Source organism: Perna viridis, chromosome 5 (genome assembly GCF_037379345.1).
Source record: "Perna viridis isolate PV_CMFRI_1.1 ecotype Kerala chromosome 5, ASM3737934v1, whole genome shotgun sequence".
Classification (NCBI taxonomy): Eukaryota; Metazoa; Mollusca; class Bivalvia; order Mytilida; family Mytilidae; genus Perna; species Perna viridis.
In genome coordinates, this window is record NC_142449.1 from 22,633,661 (window position 1) to 22,658,864 (window position 25,204).

Below are 25,204 nucleotides of genomic sequence, written 5' to 3' on the forward strand. Positions count from 1 at the left end.
AAAAAAATTTTGGGGTGTGGCCCCTTATCTCATAATTAAAAAAAACAGTAAAAGGTATATGAAATCTAATAAAAAATGCAGACACAAATTTTCATAAGGTATCCAATAAAAAAAATTCGAAATAGGACCAAAAATAAATAATTTTTGTCAAATTATTGTCTGGACATCAAGAAAATGTATATTTCTGGGTCATAAGTTATGGTATAAAAAAGCTAAGTATCTACAAAGACAACGAAATGGACCATAACGCAATACTAATATACGACCCAATTTTTTTGCACTTGTATAAAAATGACCCCATCTGACTTCAAACAATAACATGTAAATATCTATACTTTGACTCAATGAAAAAATTGATATCTCTCTGAATTTACATGATTTAGTTCTTGGCACATACAATTTCTAACACATTATGAATATTATTGAACATAACTTGTACACGTGCATGTGGTTGTAGCACTATAGATCTAACTTACCTCTATAAGATGATGAGGAAACTGGCTGAAGTGTGGTATAGCTGCTAGATGTTGACAATACTGTGGATAGTCCTTTAACCTGTAATAGACCAAACATTTTAAAAGGTATGCTGACTTTGAAGTAGTTGGTAAAAAATTCCATGATGGAGAAAGGAACAAAAGCCACTATTTGGTGATTTTTTTCTAATTCTGCAACTCTTCTAAGTCACAGTATGGATGTCAAGGTGGTACATTTGCCACTTTTCATCACTGCTTATCAATACATAATAAAAATAAGGTAAAATCTATTGTAAAACAATTACAAAATCTTTAAGTTTCATTATGTATAACTTAAAATTCTGTTTTACCTTGTTTTGAACCTGTCTAATGCTGCAATCCCAAAAATATACATTTTGGTGTTAGGAGGTTTCTTTAGAGCTTCCAGTACATATCTCAGGGCAATGCCTAATGCCATATACCTGTAAAATTGAAATTTTCAAACCTCAGTTTTTTTTTGCATGGTATAACTAATTTTGATCTTCCTTAACATTCAACTAACATAGGCTGACTATGTGAATGTTAAGAAATATTTATTGTATAATTAATGATACATGCAATCACAAAAGTTTCCAGATCGACAAATTATCCCCATTTTTATCAACTAGTGTTTTTGCAACCACTTAGGTATGAATAATGTCCTTTTGTTACATGATGCTGCAAGTTTCGAAGATAAATTTCTACATCTGTAAATAACACGAGAAAAACCAAAATAATCATTATATCATAAAATTCCAACATCTCACAAACCAAACTCCAATAAATCAATACAAGCTTTCTGCCGTCTACCAGACACATATGGATTAACTGAATATCATTACTCCTTAGTCTGAATTCTCTTTTAGTTTTTTTTAGTCTTATCAACTTACGTTGCAAGTCCTTTCTCAATAATACCACCAAACAAGTAAGCAGTGGTATAAAGTTCTCGTTCTGGATATTGTGGAAAGAATCTGTACTCCTCAAAAAGATTTCTAAGCATACATTCATACACATCCTGAATAATAAAACAACATATGCTAATAACCTCTTGTTTCAAAACTAGAAAAGTTCCCCTTCTAAAATCTTCCATACTACCAATACCGAGCATTGCATGTGAGGCTAAGAATAGATGTTCAGTCAAACTGGAATTAGGTAGGTATCAGCCAGGCATACAGAAATGGGTCCGGGAAGTGATTTCAAAGTGAATGTAGCCTTTAAATTAATTTAAAATTAAAATTTGCAAATTAAAAAAAAAGAAAAATACAAAAGAATTATTTACAGTAGCTAGATCTGGTATACTGAATTATTCTAAAAAAAAAAAAAAAAGAAAAGAAAAAAAAGGACAACCATTTACCAATCTTATCTTGCACTTCTCAGCTATCGTCCCTTTTTTCAATAATTTTACAAATGTAAAAAAAGTTACATGTGCAATGCTCTGATGTAGGCTGTAGTCCTACTAATATTTAATAACCAATCTACACACTGCTGAATATTACCACAAATTATTAGTTCAACTATTGACCTTAAAATTTGATCAATGAAGTAGACAAATTAGATGAAAGGTTAATTCAATGGATTCTCTTACACACAATAAATGAGTACCAGTTAAATCATTGATGTAAAATTGTAATTATAAACATCATGCACAGACTACTGATGCTCACTTTTTCTCTCCTATTTGGTGAGTCTTTGAATCTTTTCAGCATGTCTAAGACTTCATCTATCGACATGGTAGGGTGGGGAGGCTGGTTGTAGATCCTCTGGAAATATGAGTTAGCCTCATCCTCAACCTCTGTGGAAAACTGCTGTGATATGTCATTGAAAATGCTGCTCATGTCACCTGATTGGGCTAAATAAGAACAAGACATATATCATCTTTACAGTGTTAGAACAGCATTGAATATACAAGTACATGTATTATGAAAGCCTATATGTGTCACGACAAAGATGAAAAACCTAACATAACTATTTTAGGTCTTTAAAAATATGACAATTAGATTTTATATGGCTTACTATTTAAATGGATAATCCAAATTACATCCTAAAATTAACACAAAACATGTTTGAATTCAGGGTTTTTTGTTTGTTTGATTACTAGTTTCTGAAAACTATGATTAGTTTTATTGTCCAAGTAAGCTAGGATATCCAGAGGGACTTCCAATATTGAACAGATATTTGGAAAACCTAAATACAACTAAACTGAAACTTATTTTTATACAAACCTGGCCTGATAGATGGCTGCTGAGGTTGTTGATTGGGTAACTGAGTTGCCTGTGGTGTCTGTTGTTGAGGTGGTGGGGTCTGTTTCATCCCTGCTCCAGACATGATAGCCCCAAGAGGATTACTAGAGCTTCGTGGTGCTCCAATGGTATTCATTGAAATATCTGATAAACAAACACATTGAATTTCAATTACTTCTACAAGTACTTTTGTAACTAATTAAACATATGTACAGTTTGTAAATATAGGTATATATAATATTTCTTCTGCTAATTTAAATAATTTTACTAATCTCTGGCACAGGGTTAGTGGCTAAGGTATAACTTTTTAAGTAAAATACATGTAATGATGTATATTTTTATAAGTTTTAATGATGAACAAATAAACAAAATTTCAGAATCATCACTGAACTTACTTTGAAGGTGTGATGTTAATGACTGTATTGCACCAAATCCAGCAGCACTTGAAGGTGGAAATGCTTTAGCTGGGGACCCAGGTGTTGTTGATGTGGTCAGTGAGGATGGAAAACCAGCTCCACTAGTAGTCAAACTCTGAGGGAACCCAGCCCCAGTACTTGATAATGGTTGTGGAAATCCCCCTCCACCAGTGGGCAAGCTTGGAGGAAATCCTGCATTGTTTGAAGGCAGAGTCTGAGGGAAACCTCCAGCACTCATCCCCCAGGACTTGGGAATTCCTAGAGGGTTGGAGTTTTCCAAGGAGTCCAACTGTAAAGTATAAAAATAATTTTCGTAAGTCAATTCACTACAAACTAGAAAAAATACATGTATGAAACTGAAAACAAGTAAAGAAACCTTTTTAGTATTAATTTCCTTTATGTCTGAATAAAAAAAATAAATAAATAAACATCAGGTCATTAACTTTCCAAAAAAAGTAAAAAATTTAATACCCTGATCATAATGACTTACAGGATTTCCAAGTGAAGGTCCAATATTTGACATAGAAGACTTTGGTCCACCTAGTCCTGCTGGGCCCACCTGTTGTCTGGTCTTGTTCATCAATACATTGGCATTGGTAACCATGGTCATTATAGCTTCAGACAACTCCTGAGAGACTTGACTAAAAATTAACAAAAAATATTCAACCTTAATAAACTGAGAAACTACATGTACATGCATAAGAGTTTTCAATCACACTAAATGTTATTTACAATAGATTGGAACAGTATGAAGTAAAGCACCTTCAAACCAACCTTTCACCTTCACTATAAATAGTTTTGCATCAATCATATAAGGGAATCTCTCATATTTTATAACATATACATGTAAAAGTATATGAAATATTTTGAGGTAAACACTTCTATTGACCATTTTATAATAATCTGCTGCCATCTCCATAAGCAAATATCTTATACCAATAAATCACATCATGTCAGACTTTTTCCCATATATTCAAAAATTCCCTTATTCTTATGGTAATAATGAAAATACACATTAACAGATAAGAAAAACAAGAGGCTAACGGGAGCCTGAATCACTCACCTGGTTAATTTTTTTGCCATTCAAGGGCAAAAACTCTAACAAGGAGTAGTCTGACAATTTGGACTCAAAGATGACTTTGGTAGGACTTATCATAGTGATATTCCATCAACTGAAAGTTTTTATCATTTATAGTTTTCAATATAGGCTGAAATCTGCTAAAAACATAATTTTTTGACTTTCAAGGACATCTTTTAAGAAGGAGTTTTCTGACATTTTTGACTCAAAGACGACTATAGTAGGACGTATCATATGATTGATACTTGTATGTGATGGAATATGAGCTGAGTAAATCAATGTAAATGTAAACAGTTTAGAATATTTCTTCACAGCAAAGGGAAACTAAGGATTTTCAGCTACTGAAAGTTTCTTTATATCTATCATTGTTTTCGAGATATTGGTTGAATACTGTAAAAAAAGATTTTTTTACCTTTCAAGGGTAATAACTCTTACAAGGAGTCGTCTTACAACTTTTATACCTGCAGACTGTTGTAGGCCTTATAATAAGGATCATAGAGCAATTGAAAGAATTTGGCTAAACTTAAAGGTTTTGGAGATATACGAGACAAACTTCTGATTGACTCCTTTGTTCTGTTTTTAGTAACAGTGGCCATTTTTTTTCAATGGATCAAAAATCCCCACATTAGATCTATGCATAATACCCTAAGGAATATTCATACAAAGTTTTGTTCTAATTGGTTGGGTAGTTTCAGAGGAAAATAGGAATAAAACGTCGAAAAAAGGCAAGAACTCCAACATGGCTTAACAGATTAAAATGAAAACATACACAGAGATAGATCTCATTGTGCTGAACACTTTTACCTGATATCAGAATTTGGCTAAATCTAACAGTTTTGGAAATATATGCAAATAACTTCTGTTGGACCATTTTGTTCTATTTTAAGTAACACAGCCATATTTTTTGAAAGACTGAAAATCTCCACACCAGTTCTACGCAGGATACCACAAGGAACATTCATATTAAGTTTGGTTCTAATTGGTCAAGTAGTGTTAGAGGAGAAGAGATTTGAAAAATTGTTAATGATGACCACAACAACTGCGGATGCTAAATGGTGGCAGTAGCTCACATGGCTATCGACCATGTGAGCTAAAAAACTTGATTACTACAACACAATCTTTGAGATAAGCTATACAAACAAATCAAACCACATCAAAAATGAGAATCAATTTAATGATAAATACCAACCTAGCACATTGCTGAAGGCAGGTCAACATGGTTCCAATGGTCTCTGGGGGTAACATCTGACTTTTGATCTGCTGTTGGTCATCTTTAGATGGACCTCCCATAAGCTGGGGACATCTCCTTTTCAGAAAGTTAACACAAGTCTGGATGAAAGGCTCCTGAAAGGAATCAAAACTTATTAATGAAATCTATGCCAACTAACAAAAAAAATACTACCAGAACAATAACAAAATCTTTCTACTGATATAAAGATGTTTGTTTGTTTAATGGGGTTTAACGTCCAAGCAGCAATATTTCAGCTATATTCAGACGATGAACATGAAATTGATGATAAAATGAACATGAAATAATGATGAAATGAAAAAGGGATGGGACACAAGGGCAATGGGGTCGACAAATTTTGATTGCCACTGGAAATAGGGAGAGGTGGGTAGGGTCGGGCAATTAAGCCTCCTGTGGCAGAGCCCTGTGGTTCCTACTCCAGGAGAATACCACAGTAGGGTTCTTTAACATGCGAGGAACGGGGCATCTTTCCCAACACTGTGCACCACTATGGTTTGGGGTCAGGTTTTCCGTATTATAGCCTGACAACCCCAGCATGTAACACGCCAGGGGTACCCCATTCCACCACCTGGGGCACACATCCCAGTTGCTCTGTGGGCAGAGCGCCCTAGCCCCTGGCTAGGGTTCTGAGCACTATTTAGTCGCCTTTTACGACAAGCTTAGCGCTGCTGCAGGCCTATTCTTTTGACACCCGGACCTGCACGGGGCCCGGATATAAAGAAATAATAATTGAAATAAGCATAGTTACATAGCGTAATGGTAAAAAATGCAATAATTTATAATTTAAAACAGTTAATCAAATTAATCATAAAATGACCTCAGTCTTAAAATATGTATAAAAATGCATTATATCATATATTTAAATCAAAATGTACTTTTTTGTATATGCATTATAAGTGTTTGTTTAAACCGTATATCACACTTCTATACCTATATCACACCCCTAGACCTATATACCCTATATCACACCCCTAGACCTATATACCCTATATCACACCCCTAGATCTATATACCCTATATCACACCCCTTCACAGACCATACTTGAAGTATATATAAATAAATGATATAATGAACATGACATGTCAAAATGTGTACCACATGTGGTATCAACCCTTGACCTATATCACCCAGCAGGCCAGTGGCCCTTTGGGTGATGTAGAAGTCTCTGGTTGATACCGCATGTGATACAGATTTTGACATGAAATATTCAGTATATATCAAAAGCGTAGTGATATTAAATATATATATTGTAGATAACATTCAAAAAATACAAAGATCAATTAAATACTAACCCCATGTTCTCTTATCTTGTCAGACAACCACTTGTCTAGTTTTAGATACTCTCTCCTTGATGCTAGACAAGCCAGGTCTATCACAAATGCAAATGGTGTGGCATTCAATAGCATGGACAAAGCCTGTTGAGAAAAAAACACATGTTAATTATTATATATTTTGCATCTTAATTTTTTCTAAAATATCTTTCTACTTTTTAAAAGATTTCAATACAATTATCTGTGCTAACCTCATAATTCTTTTGAACTATGACAAATTTAGGGCTATTCCTGGAAAAAATGTATAGAGGGATTGGACAGCACTTTTCAAAAATTGTATGGGTAGGGGTATTTCAAAGCATACATAGTAATACATTGCCATGAAAATTTTTAATTATATAGGTGGTGGAGTATAATAAATGTGCCCTGTCCAACCCTCTCATACACTTTTTCCTAAAATAGCCACTAAGTTATACCTAGATTTCTGAATTATTTATCTTAGATGCTTGACAAAATAAAATGAAGCAGATGTTTTTTCTTACCTAAAAATGCAAAATTGTTAAACTGAATGACATGACATCATTATGGCACAAAACCTCAAATGTGCCTACATATATGTACTTCATGCTAAGATAATTGATATACCTTTAGATCCTGAGCACAGTCTAAGATCCTAGAAAGTCTGTTCTGATCATGTTGCTCTCCTCGCATGTACCACTCTGCCATAGAGTGCATGATTAAAGTCCGTATTGTGTTTGAATGGCCCTACAAAACATTGTAAAATCATAGAAGGACTTCTCCCTTAACACATAGTGATATATAAATCTTATCTAATTCAGAAATGTAACATTAATTTTGAATAATCATATCCAAATTTACCCTCAGAGACTGGAAATTTCCGTGCCAATACAGGCAATATTTTAACTGAAATAAATCATCTTATAAAGTTTTATCAAACAGTTAAACAGATACATTAAAAGGCAATATGGACAGACAAGGAGATTCATATACATCCTTCAAACTTTATTTGAAGGGGGAATACTTGACTAAGTAGCAATGAGACATACCTGACAATGCCAGGCATAATGTAGGACCACTGCTGAGTTTGGATGATTGCCAAGGAATATTGGCATTAATGTTGATATCAGTTCCTGCTTTAGCGTGTTCCATGTTGGCTGAAAGAAGAAATTAATAACAAAATGTAGTGCATTTAAAATAAAAATAATATTTTAGTTTATAGTTTCCAATATTTATTTTTCAAATGATATTCTTAGATCCACAATAAAATAACTTGTATGGTATCCATGTACAATAAATGCTTTAATCTTATTCCTTTCTTTTAAATTAAAATTATACACTTACTGTAATTTGAAGTAAAGCTAGGACCAGCATATCAGGACAATTTTGTATGGGGAACTTAAATAATTCAGAAACTTGCTGGTAGTGGCCAGCTTCTGACAACCTCAGCAAGGTCTCTACCAAGTCCAGGGAACGCCTAAAAATATAGAATAATGCAAATGTAAGTTAGAAATCTGTGAATCAATGCCCTCATGTGATACCCCTGCAGCTCATCTTTAGTGTATGGTGATAATACAAATAAAATCGACACTATTAAAAATTAGCAAATCTGTACAGACTATAAGAGAAGTTGACTGAAAAATATCACCATAAATGAATAAAATCCTGCTAATTAGTCAAATTATCTGCAGAAATACAGCACAAAATGAGGTTTTCAACTGAGCTTAACAAGAAGTTGCACATGTCATGCTAGGTATGTCCCAACATGTACAGGAAGTTGACATTGGACGGCAACCGAAATCACTAACTATGCCCGATCTACATTATATGAAGCACTATAATCATCCATTTGGAGTCAAGATACCATATATACTCAAGTATAAGTAGGACCCCCCTTTTCAGTCCAAAATTTCTGGAACCTAGCCTTGAGTCATAACCAACTAAAATATTTATTACTTTTGTATTGAAATATGGTACGTTATTGGGTCATGTTTCTATTACACCTAAGGGTTTTTGGCTATAATGAGTGTACACAGGTAAAAATCAATACACAAAATTGGGAGTGGGAAATATGAATAAAATCATAAAAGGCCTGTATTGTGGCAAAATAAAGACTTAACAGTTAATATTCTTTTACTGCATCATATTTTAGCTGTAAAAAGTAAAAGATGAAGACAGTTTTCCTCTAACTGATGTTTACAATTTAACACTGGGGTAAACAGTCCCAGTCTTGTTGTTCAATGTTGGTGTCATGCTCATGTCAATTATCAAGCTTTTGACATTTTTAAGCTGAAAATTTTATTCATAAGCCAGATCTCATCAGTAAGTCGGAACCCTTCCTAGCAATTAAAAATTTAGTCTCAAAAGTCTGACTTATAGGCAAGTATATACGATAATTGTAAAACATTCAGTGAAATGTAAAATTGCAAGTTGAGTGAACTTTGGCCAATGCTTTTCTACAGTTTAAAAAAAAATACCATGTAGTAATATCTCTGTTGTCATCATCTGGTGCTGCCTTAAGTATATCTGTCACAACAGTGTGACATGGGTAGTCAGCAAAACAGAACACATCAGGGTTGCGTAGCGCTTGAACGATGAATGAAAGCTGTAAAAAATTGAGTTTACATTCTGTAAATTGTTCAATTTCTTCTTTATCAAACAATGTACAGAATAGTCTTTGATCTTTGTAAAGTATGCAACTACTTCACATTTGGAGTTAAACATCCTCCTCTATAACTGTAACATAAATGAAAAAGAGAACAAATCATATATGTTCAATTAAGCTTCAAAGAATGATGTAAGGTCCAGGAAAATTGATATAAAATTTTAGAAACAAGTTTTTTTTATATTTTATATAGAGTATTAGTATCAATATCAAAAAGGTCTTCAATTTAGGTAAACCAAATATCAGGTCCATATAAGATAAGGCAGATCCATTTTCACATGGAGTATATCAATTATATTCCTCCAATTATCAATCAGCTACGTAGGCAAAACTAGATAACTGACCTGTCCTTCTGTGTTTTTCCAGGGCCTGTAAATGTAGTCTATGGGAAACACTTCCTGCAGACCCTTGATGAGTCCTTTTACCAGACAAAGCAGTCCCTTCTTGTTGAGAACCATGAAATTTGAATGGTCAAGTTCAACTACTACATCCCTCCAACTGAAGTGTGGAGCCTGAAATTTACTCTAAAATCGAGTCAATTGTATCCATTACTACATGATGATTAAGTCTGAATTTTACATTGTATTTAATGTCAAAGCATGATAATACATCAATCAGCAACAAAGACACCAGTATAACTTACCCTGAGTTAAAAAAAAAAAACATTGACAGGGATAACAACATAATCATGAAAGGAGAACTAAACTTTGAGATGTTCTGGTCAAACATCTTTAATTTTATTTAGATTGTAATGTAAACCAATTGTCGACACTATCAAGTGGATATTGTTGCAGTTTTCATTCCACCTTTATCGCTGTAAGAACCACTATATGGAAAGAAACTCTGAAGAACAATACCTTGATAGCATTTAACAAATGATCAGGAAATAAAAATAGCGAAAAATCTAATTGAAAAATCTATGAAACAAATCTTGCAATCATTTTCCATTTTTCACAAGAGAATGTGGTTTTAAGTCTGTATTGAAAGATACTGAATTAAAATTCTATCATGGGCAGATACCATATGGCTGGTTATATTGGTGGTTGTAAAATTTGACAATTTTTAGGCAGAAAGATATACGTAAAATTTTAGCGTTTCTAATTTAGGCAGATACTAATTGGTGAACTCAGTACTGAATCCAAGAGTAAAAAATGTTCATGCTGGTGTATTTAAACACACCCCTAAAACACCAACATAAGCAAACTGCAAAAATTACCCACTATATGGTATACTGGTATAAATACTAAGTTTCATCTTGAGAGTGTTTAAAATACGGGAGACCAAAGTAATCATTTTAGGGATCAAAGGTCATTCAAATTAGCACAGAGAAAATAACCAACCTGTTTAGTGTTCCATGAGGTACATACCAAATCTTGTACCACACCAATGAAGATATCCACATTCCAAGCATTGACACCTGGCTTATCTGTCTTATCACCAACATCCCAACCAGTTGCCAACTGTAAATTATTTAACAAATGCTTAAAACAATTGATAACAATGAGGTAAAACAGTAATTGAAATGACATACAACAAGCCTAGCTTTCATGGCAAATCTCAAATCAAGGATTTCCTCAAATCTCTAACTTCAAACAATTTGCAGGCCACACTCTGAGTTGAGAAAGGATTCAAATCTCTACTTACCTGTCCTTGTTCATTCATGCCAGAGGGTGTCCTTGCCATCATTCCTAAGACCTTAGCAACTGAAGAAGGGGTAACCTCCTTTAAACCAAACTGCATCAGCATATTCCTGCATTCATCCGGACTGCAATATACAAAACAGTTATTTTTTTAACTAATTTAATTAATATTTGTACAAATCAGCCAGATATTCAACTAAATATAAAGTTAAACCATAAGTAAAGTAACACTTTTATCTTGATTGATATTTGTATAAATTAATGGTGTTCAATCAGTAAAAAATAACCAATCATTTACTACTGATAAAAGGTAATTGACCAATTAATATAAAAAGTAACTAATGATGTTAATCCATTACTGTGAAAGTACTTAAATTCATGGATACCGATTTTCCAGGATTAGGGAAGAAACACAAGTTTGTGGATTCTTGAATCCGAGGTTTTGAGGATTTCAGTATACCCATCTATGGAAATCTACTTTTTGTTGGGAACCAAATTTCGTGGTTTAGTCTACCCACGAAAACCACAAAAATTGGTACTCCACAAACAATAGTACTTCCACAGTAATTATATCTAGATGGTTAACCAACAAATTTATGAGTTACCCATCAAGAGAACATCCATTCTATTATTCTATTTGTCAGTGTGTTGGTTTTACTAGTATTACTACTTAGTTCCACAAAGATCCATTATTAATTTAATGACTGTCCAAATTAAGCTTTCCTTTACAAAGGAATCAAAGTATAGTGATATCAATACATTTGGTGACCTGCATAACTGACCAAGATAACTTTCATGCATCAACAATGTAGTCTGCAGAAACAAAAATATATGTTACCTTAGAAGAATCAAATTCAGGATATGACAATTCTTGTGCTTAACTATGATAAGTTATGTTTTCTTCAGACATAAATACATTTAGGTAGAAGCTAAATTACCTTGCAGTACAACCATAACCCCTCTCTAGAATCATGTCTGCTAAAGAAGCATCAAACTGAAAAACAAGTTTGAAATAAAAAATACAACAATACTTTTGTAAGGATCATTTAGCACCCAAGTTTACATGTAGTACTTTCCATAGAAAGTTGTGAATAATCTGCACTTTCAAAAAAAAATGAGTGTACATTTTACAGCAATATACATATGACTGAACAAAAGTAACAAATTGCTAAGAAATTTTAAATCCAGGTCAAGTTATACCTGTTGTACAGGGGTAAGTCAGAAACACCAGCCCTTAGTATAACATCAATTTCCTTAGTATTGTTTGTGACAAAGACTTCTGACAAAGAAAAATAAATACTAAATGTGAAACGGCAGTGAAACCCAAAGCAAGGACACAGGAAGTACTATGAAAACAGATAAGTGCTGCGATATGTTGTTGACTTTAACATGTGATAATTAAATCCCTGTACTTAATGTATCATGTTTTGTAAATGATTGGCCATTACAGTATTTTGTTGTGAGCTTATTTTACCATTCCACTCAGCCCAAACACAATTTTACAACAATATTGGACAACAAACCCAGAATTAGTACCAATATCCAAAGTCTCAAGAGACAGAATTCCACTTTAAATTCAGAACTAAAGCTACTATACCATACAACCTGTTATTACTTCTTCAGAAATAAATGAATTCTTACCACTGACTTAGGCATGCTTGATATGTCTGTCAATTTTTCTACAGCTAAATCTTCGGATTCAGGGTACAGTAATGGTCCTAAGATAACAGGTACTCTCTCGTGAGGAAAATCTGAAACACAGAAAGATTTTTCAGCAAAAAATCACTTCTCATGTGAAAATCTAGTCGATTCTCCATATTGACTTATAGTGCGGAAAATATGGTATAAGCCATTTCATACATCCCGTGTCAATTTTATCATGCTTCAAAATTAAAATTATGCAATTTATGTAGCTACTGATCTTTACATGATGTTTTAGTCTGAATATAAGTTTCTTTCCTTTACATTTTCGTAGGAAATATTGCATAAAGGTAAATAAATTGACAAATCATTTGCAAAATATCGAACTTTTGTCCTACAAAATTTTACTGCAATCCAAGTCTAAAAAAAAAATTTTCACACGTTTTGATTCTCAAAATTGCACTGCATACAATACATGTAAAATGCATATTATACACACCAAAATACAGCAATACTTAGAGCAATGGGAAGAAGACATCCTCCTTTTCATTCCAAACACCCATTTTTACATTCTAATAAAATAACAAATTAAGCAAACCTTTTCTGAGAGTGGAGATGAAGGTCTCTTTCTGTTCGTTTCCAATACCAAAGTTATCTTTATTCCTAATGAGGTGAACCACAAGAAGGTGAAGAACTTCTATGGCAACGTCCTGCAGTCCACCTTCCTGTCTCAGAGATGATTCTGCAAAAATAGAGAAAGAAAGAATAAACTACTTCGAATCTGAATAAATGCATTTCAAAATGCATGTTTAAATGACTTCTTAACCAATTATAAACAATAAATTATTCAAGTAGAAGTACTCAACATTCAAGGCATACTACTACACATTGGAAACGGAAGTTTTAGAGCAACCTGAAGGATAGTTCATCATTTGACAACTATAAATCCTACTTCTAAAGACCAACACAATTAATACATATTATTTATTAATTCAAACAGCATTAAAAGAAGTTTTCCAAATTACTCTAATTTCATAAAACTAAAAAAAAATTACCTGGATCGACATATGACCGAATAAGATCTGGTAACTTTTGCCGTACAAACTGACTTGCAAATTGTCGTGTATCTGAATTGGATGAGTGCAGAAGTGCAATTCCAAATGTCACCTCTTGTACTCTGTTTAATCTGATAACTTTGCTAATCTGTGGCAGCAAAAGTGGAGATGGTCTCAAATTCTGAAATAGTAAGTTACATCAGTGTTAGAAACTTAATTTTTGGTCAACATAGACCCATCATAATTTTATGTAGACCGCACTGTAGATTTCCACGGAAATTGAGCCAATTTCACCATAGACCTGCTTAATTTTACATGGTTTCGGTCCATAAGTCTACTGCTAATTTCTTTCACTGTTACATGTCGTCAAAATAGAAACAAACAACTTGACGATATGTGAACAAAGCTTATTGGTCTTGTTTTTATATTGGGCCATCAGTCTGTATCATACTTTCTTGTATTAGTAAATAATAAAACTTCAGTCCATATTAAAAACTTTTAAATTTTTGGTTTTAAATATTTTTATAATCAGTCAGTTGTTCATTGTTTTTTAACTTGTAACCAAAAAAAATCTCTCCCAAATAACTTTAATCCACCTTTTTTTAGAAAATCATAAGTGATGAGCAAGTAGCCCTGCTTTCTCAACTATACTGTATAAGAGAGTAGAAGGCATTCATCAACAACTTATTGGTTAGCTGTTTATCCAGTTACCACTTTGAATGTAGGTACAATAAAAAGGACCTGATTTTGTTTTAAGATTTGTTAAAACAGATTTGAATAAAATTGTTCTTGGAAATAAAAAAACCCATACAGGTCTAGATCTGTGTTACACTCATATATTTGTCAGCACACAAGTATTTTCAATATATATACCATGACTTAAAGCTTGGCCTGAAAGGGACAAAGCTATGTATACTCAAACAATGATGTTGTTATAGGCGATGTCTCAAATGACAAGCACTGTGGGTTCACTTTTTTTCAGGACAGTTGGTCCTGTGATGACATAATATTTTCAGAACCGAACTAAGTTTTACCTTCCATTTTGACCTAAATCAAGAATGACTAATATCGGAAATTTTCCAGACTTCCGGTCTGGCATTCTGGATTTTTTACCGGTCATATCCGACAAACCTTCGGGAAGACTGTGTTGGTATGTGTAATTAGTGCCAACAATCCATTACTAACTACATACATCATTTCCAAAAAAATGTCGGTTCAGACCGGATGATTTTAAGTCGTTTGTGTTTTTGTGCATCTACACACAAATGTATATAGAACATTGCTGATTCTCCGTCCCTACGAATACCATGCAAGTTAAACTAATGTGCCCGAAATTGAATGTGCACATCTTCAATATGTATTTTAACACTGCCCAAAGTTCCAATATTATTGGTACAATACTTTTTGAGTTACAGATTACACAAAGAAGGTACCCCTAAGTATGACGGATGAATAGTTGGCAACCTTCATATTCTATCTCTTATTGTTGCTTCGAAATGTAAAATACTACAGGACATTTTGATAAAATTGAATAGGAAAGGTCGGTAATTGAACAACAAACAAGAAAAAATTGTCTCGAAATATAAAAACAAATCAGCAGTATCAAGTATACAAATATACTGATTATATGTAGCTAATACAAGTACTCAAGTTACTGGCTCAAAGCATATCTAAGTAAGGCCAGAAAATATCCAGTATTATTATACCAATGAAAGTTTAATGAGCTTGTCTTCTCATAAGCACTTTTTCTGAGATGATCATGTAAAGTAATTAAAGTCGTTTCAAATCCCTTTTGCAAATAAAATATGTAACAACTAAATCAGGCACTATATCATTTTTACAGACATTATAGTAGCTCTTTGTGTGCTCTGACAAAAAAAACAAGTTACCTTTTGATGGTGTAATGGATTGTCCACAGAATAACACAGTATTGATACAAAATTAGGTTTACTCAGCAATGAACTACACTCTTGGATCAAATACTGAGTCTGAAAAAAGATCAATCAGTGTTATAAATAATCAGTGTTGTGATTACATTGTTTATATATTGAATAATATTAAATAAAATGCAAACTTTTAATATTTTCTGATATGGCAGCAAACTGTGATATCCAACAAACAAATCAACAGATACCTGGCTTTAAATTTCTTAACAAATTAATTTGTTACAATTCGATGAGGTTTCTAGAAAAGCAGAGGATGCTTACCCTACTGGTGTACCTTATCCATGCTCCCAATTTTTACTTGAGTCCGAGTTATTCATATGCTTTTGTTGCTTTGTATGTATTATTTTAGTTACTTTATGTTCTTTGTTGTGTATGTGTTTTCCATGTCTGGTCTTTGTCCTTGAATTACATTCTTTTCATTACCGCTAGATCCTTGGTTCCCTTGATTACTCAGTCACTACTACTCAGTAATATTGTTGGTTGGTGAAAAAAAATACAATATCTTATCTGCCCTAAATTCTTTGTGACAACTAGTTTTAAATAAATTGTGTTTTGTTTTGTCGTGTATAAATTGAAACATTTTTTTGTATTAATACTCAGTAAATAAATTTTTGAAATTTATTACAAAAATTACTTTCTAAAACCCTGAAACATGCAGTGAGTTCTGAAGGCTGCTAAATAAAGGACCTTTTGATCTTTACATGAAACTCTACATCATCAAAGATCAAGATGCTTCAGATCAATAATGTCAATTATCCGTGTTTTATTTCCAAAATGTGGGACCAGTCATAGCTTTTACATGCCCATGAAACATTGAGTTCTGATAATTACATTTTTCTCTTCGTTTATTTCCATCTTATTTTTAAAATACACAGAAAATAGACAATACAAGTAGTCCAGTAATTGTGGCCTACACTAAATAAATAGCTAGATGTGATTCATAGATTCATGAAACATCATTTATGCAGCTGATTATCCAATGAAAATACCATTTTTAAATGATATGCACAGTAAATGCAATAATAGATTGATGCTTGACAAAATTAAGGTGAGCTGTATTCATGAGGCAAAGTCCTTTGTACCTGATGAAAGTCTTTACCACTGCTTCTACCATCACCACTAAAGTCAACATGGGAAAAAAGACAACGAAATAAATGTCTATCTGCTTCTGCACCGTGCTGATTCACAAGCTAAAAAACACAATAAAATTATGTTCCATTATGTGACATCTGAATGGTGTTTAATATTAATAAATATCAGCAATTCCAGCACCTGACTTAGTGAAACAAACATTAACTAGGCTGGTTTTCCATGAACTTGTACAAACTGACTATCAGTAATTCTACTTTTTGTCAGTATGTCATCTGCGATGAACCACTTGTAACAAATCAGAAATGGAACACAAAACTATGGTTAAGACGCATAATGGAAAGGATCACGTAAGATGGATGTAATGCATAAAATCCTTACATCTAAAGTTATAACTGTACTACTTTCATACAAAAATCAAAGCCTGATAATGCCTTCTGACTTAAGTCTAAATTTGTGTCAGAAAAAAACTTGTAATTTTCTGCCATGTGGCTGACATGTCAAATTCAAAAAATTTAGTGAAAAACATTACCATCTACATGTTTTTGTATCCTTACATATATACGTTGTTTTTTGTATATAACAACCCCTGTTTCTAATAATATAATGGGAAGAGGGGGTTCATTTTACTTCATGGGTTGTTTCTAACTTGTTAAAAATTCTTCAAATATATGTGGACATAAAAAATTATCATTTTGTCCTGATCAAACACTACATTTCTAACAACTCTTCTTCTTTCATCGCCTTTCCATATGCTGCTGGAATTGATGCAGGTATTCAAGGATGGTCATACTAAATTCCAAGATGAGATTTACAAGACGGATGTCTTATGCACCTCAGTTTTTAGTACAGCTATCATAAGAGCAACTCATTATTATTACAACTACTTAAGATACACCTTATTGCTAAGATTTGAATAAATATTTGTTTCTTAAAATTGATCGTGATAGTTATCTCCCCTTTCAGACCTGTGCTACCGGATTTCTTTGTATTCGAGTGTTCAACGCAAGATTTCTGGAAATAATACGTACATGACTTATTTCTGCAATACTCGATTTGAAGTTTTTCTTTGTCAAATTGGCCACTGAATAACTTATTTCAGCCAAGGCAAAAGATAATGAGTCAAGATTCATATTATTCCATTAAACTGAAAACGAAAGCCCCAAACTGATTTGAAGCTCACGTAGTCCACTATATACACTCTCTGTACAATATTTATAAATAAAATGAGTCTTTAGGGGCCTTTCTTGGCCTGGCATCTGGAATTTTCTCTGATTCACATTGTTATTTTCAATATCGACATGGCGTCACAGCAGCCATGTTAATCCGTGCCGAAAATTGCCGAGCTTTTACGAAGTTCGTCAGCTGTGAATCATGTGACGTTAGAATAAAAACCCGCGTGAAATTGATTGAAAATTTTTATGAAATATGAAATTGAAATGGATTCTAACATGAAAAAATGCAATGCGCACCAATATCCAAAAAGCGAACACAAGGAGTATTAAAAGTCAAACTTTCTGGCGGACTAATTTTCCTCGAATTATTTTCCTAAGACTTGGTAATGTATTAGGCTTCCTTTTTCTATAGTTTTGCATGAAAGGCCGTTCATGTCAAAAACGCGATAAACTAACGCGTTAAATGTGCTTTTAACGTGATTAAACAATTTTAACGCGTTAAATAACCATTTTAACACGTTAAAACATAGAGATTTTTATTGTGCTAAAATTTGCAATGCCAAGCTGAATTTCGAACTGGAAACTGAAATATAAAATTTACCGCGTTAAAATTCTAATGTTACTGGCCATATGTGTCTTAAATATTAGAAAATAATGCGTTAAAATTCAATCTTTTTCTGATTTAAATGAATTGATAATGACCACGTTAAATAACTTTGATTCAATGCAGACCTTTGTAGGCCTTATCATTAGGATCTTTTCAGAAGTTGAAGCTGCATAATACTCATAAGAATTGTAACATAAATCAAAGGAACGAGATCGGTCAACACTGAAAATAATTGTGAATCAAATACAATTCAATCGGATTAAAGATATAAGCCACGGTGAACCATGCACGGGTCTTCAATGAACGACAATGACAGTCCCACGTCACCGAGCAGACTGCAGCTAGCGTATAATCATTAGGTAAACTATATTCTTTTTTAATGCAGCAACCATTCGATTTTCCGGAATATGTAGATCTGTATTGCTTAAAATTACTTAGTATCTCCGATATGTACAATAGCCGCTCGAACAAGTTAGTAAGTCAAACTCATTCGACACCCTCTAGACACTGTTGCTTACTTTTTTGAAGTTTTGTTTTCTAAATATGCGACCTCACAAACTTGAAAAGTTTAAACGCGATAAATTCGGTTTTAACGCGTTAGAACAAATAAATTATTATTATTATTTTTTTTTTTTGTTAAATCAAGCTTTTGAAATGAAGTTAACACGTAATTATTATGACACCTTTGGCCAACTTTCATTAAAACGTTCGACTAAAGCTACTTTACATTACAACTTTCGACTATTAATAAATGATATTGCGTTAAAATAATATTTACACGTAACGCGTTAGTTTATCACGTGGCTTTCCAAAGCTTTGACTCGAGTATTAGTTTTGAGTACTTTTTGTATACATTTTTTTTAATTTTTAGATATTCCTATGTATAATTGCTTAGACCTCTGGAGTACTGTGCTAAAATGTGTTTATATACTACATTGCTTCATTGTTTTATACAAATACAAATATTGGGCTAATTCTAAGATGTCTACCCCTTTCTATTATAAAATTATGAGCCCTAAGACGAATCACAGGGGGCTTGATCTCACGATCAAATATGCAGCCCCACTAATAAATAACCACGAAAAGTGGGGTTGCCTCGCTTCAACTCATTTTTTTTCAAAGAAAAAAATCGAATATATTACTATCTACTACTCAGCAATCACCTGACCGATGATGAATCTAATGAGTAAACCCATATACACATGTATCACCATCAAATACTTCTAATTAAATCAACACGATTTGAACATTCAAACTCCATATTTCACTCGTGCCAAGAAACGCTTGAGGATTAACTCGCGCGTGGAACAAGTTTCACACACTGATTTAAAATAGGCGTTGTTCCGCACTCGTGATAATCTGGTTATTCACTCTTTCCAATTTTTTATCATATTATTGTTTTGCCGGTCCTTCTACAAACAGTTACTGTAAAATGGAATTCAACCCTTAGATATATTTTAACTCTTAATAGAAAAGCAACTAATAATACAATACTTGATTTGATATATACGATGTACTAAGAAATCATTTAGAAATGAAAATAAAATGGAAGATATTGTAGGGATTCTTATTAAAACTGTAATGTATTAAAATAAACAAATTGTGTGAGAGATGGGCGGAGTTTGTATCGCATGCTATATGTGCATTTATGCCCAAGTCTGTATTATGTATCTTCAATTATATATTAGATTTGATAATCAAAACAATGCGTTTAGTTCCCAGGCCATTAAAAACACAAATACGGTATTACAAAAACCACAGACATTTGGCACTCGTTCCAATATAAGTGTCTAAGATAATGACATTGCCGTACTGGAATGTATTTCATACAAACACAATTTGTGGTAATATTCGTCAAAACTAAAAATCATTTTGCTTACTTAACCCAAACGAATATTGTTTTCATTTTATGTACAAATGTGATTTGTCATTAAGCTGGGCATGTTAATGAGATGAGAAAATTTTGACCAAACTTTATTACCACGCTTTCAGTCCAAATTAAGAATTGATTTCTATTAAACAAACTGTATGTACTCACAGTACGAAATTACTTTATATAACACGACGCCTGTCACGTAAAGTAGAACCAACTAACCAGAAGGGTTGTTAAAAAATCAAATTATGATATTTTCTCCCGTGTAACAGTTTCGAATGATATATACTTCCGCGAGGTAGACTCTCTTGGATAGAAGAAATTTAAAAAAAAATTCTGTGCATGCTCATCGACTATGCCACAATTAACAAATAGTTTTTATTACTAAACACATTTTGTAAAATTGTCTTAGACAATTTTTTATTGCAAAATACACTTTATAACAATGTTTGTCATTTGTAAACAACTTTTTCCGACGCAGTCGATGTAGTTTCGCTTTTTACCCTTTGACCTTAAAGACGCTCTTCAATGGAAACGCCAGTCACCTGATTGCAATTCTGTTTCCCGATAGACCAAATTCTGATAATTTATTGGTGTTGAAAAAAAAAACTGCATGGAAAGTTGAAATTGCGTGCCATGTGTTTTTCTTGACTGAAATGTAGAAAATCATAAGTGAAAAGAACAAATTTTACTGCGTCAGCTATGTTTTTTTAAAGATAGTACTTGTTTCGAAATATGTTATATTGATTGTCAAAATTAATATGCTTTTTGTCCTTAAAATCTTTTATAGTATTGCCAAACAACTATTTTATGATAATTACTTGGCGTCTTTTATTATTAGTGACACTGGAACCTCTCAATAAACTGTTTAAGAAACCTTCAGCGCCAATAGTACTTTTATTTCTTATTAAGCTACTACAACTGGGGTAACTTATGATGTTTTCAATTTTTGACCAAGTCATATGGTAAAACCTACATGTACCAAGCTGCATTAACTGTGAAGAACTATCATTACAAATTGCATTTAGCAGTAAGCTAGTTATAAGTATCTTAAATATGTACACGTAATATAACATATGTAACAAAATGCATCTTAGTTGTATAACGATTTTACAATGTGGAGGGATAGATTTAGACGGTTTTAGGTTGAAACTTTAATTTCTCGCTAATTTTACCACAAAAGATATCTGCATTGCACCCACTTTAGAAGAAAACTTCAAAAATTTAATCTAAAAAATTTTTTCGCCTCGTTCCAATCCGCGAAATTTTAACTTTGCGCCCCTAATCTAAAATCCTGAATCCGCCCCTGAAGTGATTTCCAGTAAAAGCTTGTAGAAGCAAATACAAAGACTAAAATACCACAGAGTAATATTCTTAGTCTTCAGAAGATAGGTTACAACTCGCATTTAGACGTAACAGTGCCTGAAATCAATCAAGATTTGGCGGACACGAAATGTGTTTGGTAAAAATTGTACACAAAATGGTGCCATTGTATAATCATGATATGTGGTCAACGTAAGGTATCAAGATGTTCAGTATTTCCGCAATTAACTTCTTTAAGGTAAATCATGCCTATAACAATGAGCAAATCGTTTGGTTATCTTGCAAATTCACATATATATCAATTATCAATGGACATAAAATGCTTGATATGATGTATAAACTGTATCTTTAAATTATTTTAAGGCATTGTCACAAAAAAAAAACACATATTGTAAAATATATAGTAAAATTACACACATATATTCTGAAAGGACTCTTGCAGTGGGGAGACATTATTAATTACTGAGAAACGTATGCATATTGAGCTTGTTTTCGTAAATATCATTTTTTAAAAGCACGAAAAAAGTCTAAACTATTTTAATAAATTTCAAAAATAACTAAAGGTCCTTTGAATATGTTGAATTAAATATTTTTGGACTTTAATACCTTAAACAGACATATTCGTGCTTTAACATAGCTATTAAAAAATAAGGCATAAACATCGTTCTAAGACTTTCATGATTTTCCAGGACCTCTCAAGTTTAGAGATAAAGCAAATCAGGTGAGAATCGTCTACAGGAACGCGGTAATTACCTACATTGGGCGAAAGTAGTCGCATACAAATTAATGCCATCTTTTATATATCAGTTTTCAAAGACCGATGTAGTAAAAACATTGTCTACTACACATGACAAAAATAGTGTCGTACCAGCACACAAAGCCCAAAAACAACATTGTTTTTGTCTGCAAAATGTATTACATACAGTGTTTATTATCATAGGTAGACGTAGAAAATAATAGTAGTCATAAGACCTATTCTGCCACTGCACTCTCCAAAGAAGAGATAGTTGAAAACCATAAATCTGTGCTATCTTATTTTGGTCTGCTACCAAAGACGATGATTGTGATTTACTGTTTATGTACTGGATTCCTAAACTCCACGACAATTCATACAGACAATGCTGCATAGCTGGATATGCAAAATGTACCACAAAACCTCTTTCAAAACTTATGTACCCACAGCCGTCAAAAAGGGTCTCCAGTCGAAACACAACACTTGTTATTTCCGTGGTGGTATTAATTCAATGGGCATCCTGAAAAATTCAGAAGATCTTTTAGAGACCCTCAATTCAAGATTATTATCAGAATATAATAGTATTAAAATCTATGATTTTTCAACACTTCATACTTCTGTTCCCCATACTCAGTTAATAATCCCGACTCAATAACATTATACATCGTTGTTTCTTCAAAAAAGTTGGTACACCTAGATACAAATATGTAGTTCTTGGTAGAGATCACTCATACTTTATAAAAATAATTCCAAAATATACAGAAGATGTTTTCAAACTGCTGGAATTTTTGATCGACAACATATTTGCCCAGTGTGGTGGACGCGTTTTTCAACAAATGGTCGGCATTCCAATGGGAACAAATTGTGCTCCTCTGCTTGCTAACCTATTCCTTCACTCTTATGAGGCTGACTTTATAGCTGATCAGATCCATAAGAAAGAACATCATTTAGCTAGATCCTTTGATCCCAGTTTCCGCTATAAAGATGACGTATTATCGTTAAACAATCGTAGTTTAGGGGATTTATTGCATAGAATCTACCCCGAAGAACTTGAGATAAAGGATACAATAGACACTGTGAAATCAGCCTCATATCTTGACCTACACTTACAATTCGATGGTAAAGGAAAACTATTGACCAAAATATACGACAAACGTGATGCTTTTTCATTCAGCATTGTCAGCTTTCCTTTCATCTGTGGCAACATCCCTTCAGCACCTGCGTATGTAGTTTTCATATCACGACTCATACATGTATGTTATGCCAGAGCTTGTCGTAACTCCGCAGACTTTTTGTACCATTAGACTTACAAGTAGGTCTCTCTGCAACAGGGTTATGTTGCTACAAGGTTGAAGTCATCACTACAGAAGTTATATGGTCGCCATCATGAACTCGTGGATCGTTACGGTGTATCCATCGGCACAATGAAAACTGATTTATTCAACGTGTCATAGTTTTCCTTTCCACTTTCGTCTACCCTGGACTTGATTTTATGAGCAACTCGGCGGGTGTTTCTAGAAAAGCAGAGAATGCTTACCCTACTGGTGCATCTGGTCCAAGCTCCCAGTTTTTAGCGGAGTCAAGTTGTTCATTTAACTTTGTTACTTTGTATGTATTATTTTAATTACTTTATGTTCTTTGTTTCTTGTCTGGTCTTTGTCCCTGGAATACATTCTTTTGATTCCTGCTACAGTCTTGGTTTCCTTGAAAGAACCCGACTCTTGAATCACGACCTGAACGAAAGCAGTACTTCAGAATTTATCAATGATCTCTCTTGTAAAGAGGATGAATTATGTATGATTGAGAACAAGAAAGGTAATAACTAAAGAATCCATCAAATTCTAAGTAAAGAGTGAACAGGCACTCTTGAGTATGCAGGTTATGAATGTTGTTTTATTCTTTTAAAGAAAGAAGGGAAAACTAATTTGTTCAGAAAAAAATGATTCAAAAATAGGACCCTTCTCTAAAAATGTTGTTCTTTGTGTATTGTTTGAAGAAAATAATATTCCTGACCGTGTTGAAGAGAGGATATACAACCAAATATCCAAAGACGTCTTTCACGTAGACAGAAAATAATAGGTTAGTATTTTCTTGATAAAAACTGCATTGTATCACATTGCGGGAAATGGCCATGAAGCAGAAACTAATCCCTCCTTCTTTATATTTGAAAAGTAATACCTTATCTGTACTGGATGCAGTGAAACACTTCTTTTCTGTACATATCGAAAAATAGAGTGTAAATAATTGGCATAAAATGACTTTAAATAAAAATCCATAGCCCCTCCCCCAGAATATCGAATGAGAGCAAGCATAGGGTATATAATATTAATTAACATTGTACATTTTTAAAAATATATTACAGTGCTCTCGAAAAACAAAAACTGCACTGCGTTTATGCCACATTCTGCAGCATATCGCCAAAACCTTTTCGTTCTTTCAACCCGTGCCCATTGTTTAACATCAGCTACAATAATTCCAATTTAGGCGAATATGGTAGACCATCGTATTCACAATTAAATATTTTCACTTAAAAATCGAATATTTTTTACCTCGATAAAAATAATTGAATCGCGTAAAAAAAATCTCGTCCTTACAATCCAACTCACAAATAATTAATTTTTCACCGCTACACAGGCGAGGTATAATAATTTTAGGGAAGGCATTTGACACTTGTTTTAAGATTAACCTTATTT

At 33.1% G+C, this 25,204-nt stretch overlaps 1 protein-coding gene across 4 annotated transcripts in view; it reads right to left on the reverse strand.

Moving 5' to 3' along the window:
* The window catches only part of LOC148616540 (CCR4-NOT transcription complex subunit 1-like), a 37,218-nt gene extending 19,078 nt beyond the window's left edge, over positions 1-18,140 (reverse strand). Inside the window, exons 1-23 of one of the 4 annotated variants that reach the window (XM_088583683.1) lie at positions 17,832-18,140; positions 16,794-16,901; positions 15,655-15,753; positions 13,766-13,946; positions 13,309-13,452; positions 12,711-12,820; positions 12,008-12,063; positions 11,074-11,194; positions 10,770-10,889; positions 9,774-9,941; positions 9,242-9,369; positions 8,109-8,241; positions 7,814-7,921; positions 7,392-7,511; positions 6,768-6,890; positions 5,415-5,569; positions 3,638-3,788; positions 3,127-3,436; positions 2,714-2,875; positions 2,156-2,340; positions 1,382-1,506; positions 824-934; positions 477-555 (exon numbers count right to left, since the gene is read on the reverse strand). In XM_088583683.1, the coding sequence (XP_088439809.1) occupies positions 477-555; positions 824-934; positions 1,382-1,506; positions 2,156-2,340; positions 2,714-2,875; positions 3,127-3,436; positions 3,638-3,788; positions 5,415-5,569; positions 6,768-6,890; positions 7,392-7,511; positions 7,814-7,921; positions 8,109-8,241; positions 9,242-9,369; positions 9,774-9,941; positions 10,770-10,889; positions 11,074-11,194; positions 12,008-12,063; positions 12,711-12,820; positions 13,309-13,452; positions 13,766-13,946; positions 15,655-15,753; positions 16,794-16,901; positions 17,832-17,933 (3,099 nt within the window). In that variant the 5' untranslated portion in view covers positions 17,934-18,140. Of the gene's footprint in view, positions 1-476; positions 556-823; positions 935-1,381; positions 1,507-2,155; positions 2,341-2,713; positions 2,876-3,126; positions 3,437-3,637; positions 3,789-5,414; positions 5,570-6,767; positions 6,891-7,391; positions 7,512-7,813; positions 7,922-8,108; positions 8,242-9,241; positions 9,370-9,773; positions 9,954-10,769; positions 10,890-11,073; positions 11,195-12,007; positions 12,064-12,710; positions 12,821-13,308; positions 13,453-13,765; positions 13,947-15,654; positions 15,754-16,793; positions 16,902-17,831 lie in introns of all 4 variants that reach the window. The other 3 variants (XM_088583685.1, XM_088583684.1, XM_088583682.1) reach the window with 3 other exon arrangements.
* Positions 18,141-25,204: the final 7,064 nt, after the last annotated feature.